Raw genomic sequence first — 9,257 nt, forward strand, 5'->3', positions numbered from 1 at the left:
ACGGGACACACTGACACATGATGGTATTTAGGTGTGTCCAAGTGTGTTCGGAGAAAAAATTTTTATTTTTTATTGAGACACGATTTGGACACAGCAGACACGCGTGTCGGTAAGTGTCGTGTCCGAAATATATCCGACACGCAGCCACAGCAAATCAACAAAGTGTCCGTGCTTCATAGGCCACCATTTATAATTTTGAAATGTTAAAAAAAAAGTAAATTATATTTAGATCGATCGATGTTCATGCTATGGAAACTCCTATTTCTCAATTAAGTCCAAATGGAAGATGCTCGGTAACTCTATCACTCATTTAACTTGTACAAGACCTCCATTACATTCGACCAAGAGGTTCAATCCTTCAATCTGCGATAATGATGATTCTTGACGGCGAAGGAGAAAAACACAGAATCAACTACTATGCCGAAGTATGCCGCTGTTGACTTGGAAACAGGGTGTTAGATAGAGTCTTCTAGTTTCGCTATTGCTGGTTGCAGAGGGTGGCGCTGACTTTATGAATGGGAGAGAAGATGCCTACTCGAAGCGGCGCTGCTCCCTTTCCGACGTCTTCATGCTCTCTCTCTAACGTTAATTGTAATTTGTTTGAGCAATTGCAGTTCACCTAAACAAAAACAATAGCTTAATCCTAACCTGGTATATTTTTATGGGCAAATGACTTGATTAAACCCAATGCATTTCAATATATCCTGAATGTCCCAACTCAAAAAATGCAACGCTAAAGTCCCAAACTACATTTCTATATAAATCGAATTGAGTGAATTCGATTTAGCGTAACACGTAGTAAATCGAATCTAATTGATTCGAATTAAGTAAAAAACGTAGTTCAACTGAAATCGAATAAAATCAATTTGATTTGACGTTCTCCTACTAAATCGAATCAAATGGCTTCGATTTACAGATGAACCTAAATCAAATGTAATATATTCAATTTATAAACGAACGTAAATCGAATGGATTAAATTCGATTTACACATGCACCAACGTTAGGGTACATCGAAACTAAATGTTTCGATTTACAAAGCAACGAGGTATATAAAAACGAGCTCATACACGAAATTTTGTAGAAGAGTGAGATTCAAAATGGCTAATGATGAGAGTTTTGTAGCTCTTGTGCACTATAGAGGGTCAATTAAGAAGAAAACGTGATCAAGAATTAAGTTCATTTACAAGGACCCGCTAAGTTTTTTTCTCAAACCTTCTACCAGTTTCGCTGAGTTTAAAAATACTATACTCCAGAGACTAGGACTGCATGGCGTGAAACGGGGGAGAAGTTATTCTATAGAATTCCGATTTTCGTGTTACGCGATGATGTAAAGTATGATTCATTCGTTATTAGCAGTGACGAAGATATGCAGGTGCTGTTTCATTATCGCCGTCAATTTCCTGAGGTTAGGACTCCGGAGTTGTTGGCGAAGCTTGTGGATGTGGCATCTAGTTCTGGAGGTTCGAATAGGAATTTACACTCCACAGGACATCTAGCCAGCTCTAGTGCCATGCCTGTGGGATCCTCGTCAGCAGTGCCGGTGATTGCACCCGAGCCAGATTTAGTGGCTTCACCATCCTTTGTCGTTAATCTGAATCGCAGTTGTGATGCATTAGTTGGTGAGGCTGGACCGTTGGGAGAGGTTTCTTTCACGGCGCCCAGTTCTCCTCTGTTTGTTCCGGTTTTTGGAGAGGTTGGAGCACCCGATGGAGTTGAGGATGCATTGCATGATGATGATGATGATGATGATGATGATGATGATGATGATGATGATGATGATGTGGAGCCCGCAACGATTGCTGATGATAGCGACGAGGAAACACCACAGACGACTCCACCTGTGGGTGGGAGAGCATCTAGTTCAGGTACTAATCAGTACCCCCTGCACTTTCTCTGCTCTAGACTTGGATGCCATGGCACCTCAAGAGGATCCCTCTGTACCTGTCGGCTTCGGGGCAAGAGACACGCAAAATGCAAGAGGTGTAGCTGAATTTCAGGTCGGTCAGCAGTTTTAGGATAAAGAGAAATTCGTGTTTAGCGTGAAGACCTATAGCATTCACCGCGGGGTTGAGTACAAGGTATTGGAGTAGGATCACTGCAAGTACTATGGCAAGTGCAAGGAGTTCGGAAGCAGGTGCGTATGGCTCATTCGGGTCAGCCTCTGCCAGCGCAAAGGAATTTGGGAGGTAAAACGGTATAATGGTCCTCATACTTGTCTAGCCACATCGATCTCTAGTGACCATAGAAAGTTTGATTATCATGTTATATCGGCCTTCATTATGCCCATGATCAGAGCTGATGCTGCCACGTCGATTAAGGTATTGCAGAATGCCACGGAAGCACACTTCGGCTTCAGACCGACGTACATGAGGGTCTGGATGGCCAAACAGAAGGCTGTGTCACAAATTTATGGAGACTGAAAGATTCGTATAATGAGCTGCCACGATGGGTATTGGCTTGCAGATCACAATGCTGGGTAGTGTAGCTGTGTTGAGGATGAGTCCTATTCGAGTTGGTGGGCAACTGGATGACTGATAAACCCCATATTTAGGGTTTATCTTGTGTTGAATTTAGAGGATTTTGTTAACCTTTCCTTACATTTATTCAATGAAATAGCATGGTTTTATAACTTCTCCTTTAATTGTGCTTAAGAGTGAAAACATGCTTTGAGGACTTAAAATAGCTAAATTTAATTCACCTTGATTCCATTAGATGCCTTGATATGTTTGTTAAGTGATTTCAGATTTAGGAGGCAAAGATTGGATCAAATGAATGAAGGAAAAGCATGTAAAAATGGAGAACTCATGAAGAAATGAAGGAATCGCAAAAGCTATCAAGCCGACCTCTTCGCACTTAATTGACCATAACTTGAGCTACAGAAATTCAAATGATGTGGTTCCAGTTGCGTTGGAAGTCTAACATCCGAGGCTTTGAAATGATATAAGATTTGCTATATTTGCATCACGTTTAGGGGGGCGTGCACGCGCCGATTTGCACGTGATTCATTAAAAGCAAATTAGTGGCTAGCGAATTCTAAAGCCTTGTGGGCCCAATCCAACTCATTTCTAATGCTATTTAACCCAAGGATTGAAAAGGGATGAGACATCTAGTCATTAGTTGAGTTTTATTTCAGTTTTCACATGCTTTTAGTTAGTTTCTAGAGAGAGAAGCTCTCTCTTCTCTCTAGAATTAGGAGTAGGTTAGATCTAGATTAGGAATTCATAGATCTAGGTTAATTTCATGTTTTGATTTACTTTTCCTTTTGTAATTCTTCTTCTTCTACATCTCTTCCCTCTAGTTTAAGATTGAATTCTTATAATTCTCTACTTTTATGTTGATGTACTTTTGTTCTTCCATTTTCCTTTAATGCAATTTATGACTCATGTTCCTTTATTGTTGATTTAATTTGTTGTTGTTTATTTCCTTGCAATTGAGTAGTGTAGATTTACTTTCCTTGCTATTTTACTATGTTTTTCTTTTATGCCTTCCAAGTGTTTGATGAAATGCTTGGTTGGATTTTAGTGTAGATTTACATTCCTTGCAATTTTACTATGCTTTTCTTTTATGCCTTCTAAGTGTTTGATAAAATGCTTAGTTGGATTTTAGAGTAGATTTTAGTGCTCTTGGCTTGAGAAGGTAACTTAGGAACTCTTGAGTTACTAATGTCCGAGTAATTGACGGTTGGGAGCCATTAACTTTAGATCTCACTAATTGATTTGGTGTAGAACTAGGACTTATGGTCTTGGATTGACATAGCTCACTTGACTTTCCTTTATTAGTTAGAGAATGACTTACTGGGGTTGATCCTTGCCAATTCTCATGTTGTGGTTAGTGATTAAGATAGAGATCCTTGACCACCAAACCTTGCCAAGGCCTTTGTTAGTTGTTAGTTTATTTTCATTACATTTTACATTTCTTGTCTATAATCCCCAAAAACCCCAAACACAACTCATAACCAATAACAAGACACTTTATTGTAATTCCTAGGGAGAACGACCCGAGGTTCCAATACTTCGGTTTATAAATTTAGGAGTTTGTACTAGTGACAAACAAATTTTTGTATGAAAGGACTATTGTTGGTTTGGAAACTATATTGCAACAAGCTTTCATTAGAGAAATTCTAAACCGTCAAAAGTCCTCTCATCAATGACTCTACAACTTATTTCCATCGCTTGTTTTGGACATTCCCACCCTGTGTTGAGGCATTTCGACATTGCAAGCCGTTGGTTAGGGTGGACGGTACCCACCTGTACAGCAAATACGGTGGTACACTGCTTATCGCGATTGCACAAGATGGCAACTCCACATCATCCCTATTACTTTTGCACTTGTGGAAGATGAAAATGCAGAGTCGTGGTCATTCTTTCTATCTCACCTTCGGGCTCATGTGATGCCTCAGCCGGGTATACTTGTCATATCAGATAGGCACAACGGGATAAAGGCTGCGTTGGAGGCTCCTGATGGGGGATGGCTTCCGCCTACTGCATATAGGGCATTTCGCATCTGTCACGTGGCGGCTAATTTTGCCCTAACTTTCAAGGGGAAGGATGCAAGGAGGCTATTAGTGAATGCTGCATATGCAAAGACGGAGGTGGAGTTTCAATACTGGTTTGACATCCTGCGTACGTTTGATCCTGCGATGTGCGACTGGGCTAATCGAATTGAGTATGCACATTGGACTCGGCATCGGCCTCGGCCACGACCTCTGACTCCACACAAGCCACGACCCCTCCTACCTCGCCTGCCGCGTCCCCTCCCCTCCATCACATCAATGGCCTCCTACAGCCAAATCCACTCACGCTAGCTACATCATGTCCAACACGCTGCCTCTTAGCAACCCTACGGTTGTCTGGAACATCAGGCAGCTAGTCCTTGTCCGGGACTCGTCCAGGACCTCGCTCAATTGCCTGAGCTGGTATCGCAGCTGCCCTAGGGTCACATAGGATGAGATCAGGAGATAAAAACCTCCTGTCGTGCTGATGCCACTAATCAAGGTACTCATGCGAAGGTCCTGGATCAAGTACGATGTCAAACTGTAGCACGTGCTGCGACCTGTTGGCCCAATGAATGTGCCAACTCTGTAGTGTCAACGAAAACGAACGATCTCCGCCCCTCCCATCATTTGACATCAGAAAATCTGTGTTCAGGGCAGCACGTGGCCTACCCTGAACCTCACCAAACTGAGGAAGCACCTGATCTACCGGATGCCACTCAATGACAACGAAATAAATCAACACTGTCGCAGCCCTCCACAGAGTCATATGGCATGCCTCCAATATCTCGGGGTGTACCACCTGCACGACCTTCACCAGGCTATATGGCATCCACAGAAACTGCGCATAGAAGTTCATATTGTTAGTCAACATAAACTAATAACAATGCAAATACAACATGAACATGGAAATACTCACATCACCCGGCTGGAGTAAATCAATCCTCAATCTCCAATTCGCGACACGAGGCCCCTTGTCGCTCAAGCTCGGCTGATAACCTCCCCATCTGATAACCACAACATTATGTTAACAATAATTTTAACTGCTAAAAAATGGAAAATAGTTCGCATAGCTAAATTGAAACTACCTCGACCCCAATGGCCAATGAAAAACATCAAATCCGTCCGCCCGGAATCCAGGGAACCTCCAAAAGATCCACGACTGGAGGAGCTGCAGCGGACCAGCCAACTTCACGATATTTCTGTTCGCCACACGGCACATACACCTGTATAGCCATGACAACGCAGCAGAACCCCAACTATAGTGACCCATGTCCTCCAACTTTGCGACGTACGACAGCCATCGGATGTGGAGGCGGGTACCTGACTTGTCGCCAAACAGCTGCGTCGATAGGAGCATCATGATGTACACACGGGCATACCTCCTAATCGTCTCCTCATCTGCCCCCTATGGAAGCTCACTAAACGTCTCCTCAAACTATGTGCACTTCACTGTGAACTTGTCGATGCAGTTCGCAGGAGGCAATACCCCGAACAGCTCCTCAAACCACACCCATGGTGGTCGGCCACCCTCTATATATCGTGAAAAGTCTGTCAGACATCCGTTAACATACTGACCGTCGATCGGGAGACCAAGGTGGTACGCTACATTCTGTAGAGTTATCGTACACTCCCCAAATGGCATGTGGAATGTATGCGTCTCAGGGCGCCATCTCTCTACGAAGGCGCTAACCAACGGCTCGTTCAACCGAAACTAACTCTCGTTCAATCTTGCAAGATGGTACAGACCAGCCATCTGCAAGTAAGGAACGATCCTATCATCCAACATCATACCGTGCTGCCGTCTCATGCTGCTGATGCATCGATGGGGCTGCATAAGAATAGAAGATGACTTCTCACATTCGTCACAAGAAAACCTCTCAATGCATCAAAATTTCTAGTTACCACAGACATTGCATGCCATCACTTTGCAAACATTTTTACAATGAATCCCTACCAATCCTTTATAGATAAAAACGCTAACCACTACGTTACTCACGATCCAATTCTTCGTATTAACAAAAAAATTACTAATATGAGATAAAAACATGTTCTTTTTATTAACACACATAAAAACCTGTAGTTAACCCTGTTCATGACTCTACAGCTAACCCTATTCTATAGTTAATGTCTCACTAAGTCTGACATGAACGAAATTCAAATATCTGTTTTTTGACTTATTTTAAAAATCCCACACTAACAGTTCTAACTAACTACTAATTTATTTTAAAAAAATATATTAAAAAATACTAACCTCGAGGTGGACGGCTCCAGCAATATGCGCGACTCCATCTAGTCGATACAGACGATTCGGGTTGTCCTCCATGCATACAGATTCAGTTGTTCCCGGGTTGCTTTCAGAGAATTTCGGAACTAGATGGTGGGGCTGGGGGTGGGGTATGAGCTTTCTAGGTTCGAATCAACTGATTTCGATTTGTTTATATAGCAAAGATCCAAGCAAATTAAACCAACTAGATTCGAGTTATGCTCAACCCCAAGTACATGTAAATCGAAACAATTAACTTCGATTTACAAAACCATCAAATTGAATCAGCTGGTTTCAATTTACGTTGGGCTTCAATTCCGTTGGCTAAATCGAACCATGTTAATTCGATTTACTTGTATTTAAAAATTGAATTCACTAAATTCGATTTATTCAATTTCTTAATTGATTTCGATTTTTATTCAAGTTTCTTTTTCACTTAATTCGAATTAATTGGATTCAATTTACTACGTGTTAGGCTAAATCGAATTCACTCCATTCGATTTATATAGAAATCTTCTTCAAAACTTTAACGTTGCCTTTTTTTATTTGGAACATTCAGGACATATTTTTAAAATACATTGGGTTTATTAAAGTCATTTGTCCTATTTTTATATTAGGCCCAAATTTTTTAGAAATTTATAATGTGCCTTGTTCTTTTTGGGAGCCTAAAATCTTTCACCATCCGAAAAGCTTTCTAAATACAAATATAAATAAATTATATTTCTTATCAATTATTATCAAATGAATTTTTTTTTTAGATATTCTTTATAAAAATTTCACAGAAATACCAAAACAAAACTTTGAAAGACATTTAAGATAGAAAACGAGACGGGGCTTGAAATTAAAAAAAAAAAAATTAAAACTCAAATTTTACACTATTTAATAGTCAAATTTAATTTTACAATAACAAAATACTAGAAATTTTCAAGCACAACAAAAGAAATTTTTTAAAGAATTCTTTTACTTTTGAATGGAGGCAGAGAATGGAAAAAGAATAGAAGGGAAGAGTAGAACTAGTTGCGACTAGACAACTGATAGAAGATTGGTAACGACTAAAAGAAGAGATGGAAGTTATGCTTTTAAAACTCAAATTTGTCACCATATTAAAATCTAATTTAAAAAGACATAGAAAATTTTAACCAAACCACACAAAAAAAAGCTTAAAAGAGATTTTTTGCTTTTAAATGGAAGGGAGAAAATGAAAAAAAAAAAATAATGGAAGAGAACTACTAAAATTGGAAAAAGCACGGGAAAAATCAGTAGTAAAAAAAATAGTTAGAAGCACTGATTTTATATTTTTGGATTTAGTTCTGGTGAATGAGACATAAAAAGAGAGGTGAATAATCGAATACGGTAAATATAAAATATTTACGACTGAAAATACTATATTTTGAATTGAAAATTATCATTTTTAACTAAAAAATTATAATAAAAATATTATTTTTAAATTGTATTTCAAACAAAAATATTTTTATATTTTATTTTTATTTTTATCAAAAAATTAAAAAAAAAATGGCTAAACCAATTGACTCCTAAAGATTCATATGAAAAACATTTTTTTTTTGGTATTTGAAAATGAAAACACTTAATGTATATGTATACCTCACATTACTGGTCTGGGGTTGAGAAGTAGTCTTATTTTTAACAAAGTCCAATTGGTCCATCAGAAACCATGTTCCTTGTATATGAAAAAAAATATATCTTTTTAAAATCTAAAATTCTTTATTTTTCCTCTAAAACTGAGAAAATGCTCTTGTGCTGTATTAGTGTATTATTGTTTGATAAGTAACACTTCAATTTTAATTTTTCTAGAACATTGTTATCACACAACTAGATACATAACAGTCACCATTCAAAACAAATTAACAAGAAAGTGGAATATTATAATAACAAAATCAAAGTGGAGAGGCATTATACATTAATGCAATCCTAATTAATCAAAGTAAATTAATTCTAGTAGGCAATTATTATGCAGATAAAGATGGTTGGAGAAAATTATTGGATTTGCCTAAGTTATTAGAGCGAGTGACCCTAAAATGGTACACACTCATACCTAAAAGCACCACAAAAACTATACCAAATAAAATGCCTGCTATCCCACCAGCTCCAATATTTTTGCTAACATTATTATCCTCCTTTGTGGATGATGATGAGGATTTGCTTTCATGAATTTGTGTTGCTTCTTCAGACTCTTCTTGTGTTTTGGTCTCAGGCTTCTTTTTCCTTGCATTGTTATTGATGGGGTGAAAGAAGTTGTATGCTGATGGTGAAAAAGCTTCAGGTTTCACATAAACAAGACCATGGGGTGCTCTTTCTTCTGCTGTGACAACTGAGACACAAAGGATAGTGATGAAGAGGAAGAAGGAAAGCCTTGTGAGATTCTTCATCTCTAAAATTAAACCACTTTTGGATTTAATTGCAATGTGAAGAATTTTTTGGATTATGATCAAAACTTGTGGATGGTTTTAGTGGCTTTTATAATGGTGATGAGGTACTAC

At 38.8% G+C, this 9,257-nt stretch overlaps 2 protein-coding genes across 2 annotated transcripts; both read right to left on the reverse strand.

Annotated features, from left to right (window-relative positions):
• Positions 1–5,314: 5,314 nt before the first annotated feature.
• LOC148547042 (protein MAINTENANCE OF MERISTEMS-like) lies at positions 5,315–5,769 on the reverse strand. Its single transcript, XM_088496437.1, has 3 exons — positions 5,582–5,769; positions 5,409–5,500; positions 5,315–5,334 (listed from the first exon to the last, which is right to left on the reverse strand). Exons 1-3 carry the CDS (start codon positions 5,764–5,766, stop codon positions 5,315–5,317), a joined length of 297 nt encoding a protein of 98 aa, XP_088352563.1. The 5' UTR covers positions 5,767–5,769.
• A 2,852-nt stretch (positions 5,770–8,621) lies between these two features.
• Positions 8,622–9,250, reverse strand: LOC148547043 (uncharacterized). The gene has a single exon (XM_088497434.1). It carries the CDS (start codon positions 9,144–9,146, stop codon positions 8,727–8,729), a length of 420 nt encoding a protein of 139 aa, XP_088353560.1. The 5' UTR covers positions 9,147–9,250; the 3' UTR covers positions 8,622–8,726.
• Between the last annotated feature and the right edge of the window lie 7 nt (positions 9,251–9,257).

Source organism: Arachis ipaensis, chromosome B8, assembly GCF_059453495.1.
Source record: "Arachis ipaensis isolate K30076 ecotype BB chromosome B8, ASM5945349v1, whole genome shotgun sequence".
In the NCBI taxonomy this organism is placed as follows: Eukaryota; Viridiplantae; Streptophyta; class Magnoliopsida; order Fabales; family Fabaceae; genus Arachis; species Arachis ipaensis.

Bases quoted from the DNA above. Each gene is read 5' to 3' on its own strand.
- LOC148547042 (XM_088496437.1), bottom strand. From the start codon at position 5,766: ATGGGTCACTATAGTTGGGGTTCTGCTGCGTTGTCATGGCTATACAGG. The intron at 5,501-5,581 runs GTAGTTTCAATT...TGTGGTTATCAG, and splicing joins CATTGGCCATTGGGGTCGAG to ATGGGGAGGTTATCAGCCGA. The intron at 5,335-5,408 runs GTATTTCCATGT...TTCTATGCGCAG, and splicing joins ACTCCAGCCGGGTGATGTGA to TTTCTGTGGATGCCATATAG.
- LOC148547043 (XM_088497434.1), bottom strand. From the start codon at position 9,146: ATGAAGAATCTCACAAGGCTTTCCTTCTTCCTCTTCATCACTATCCTT.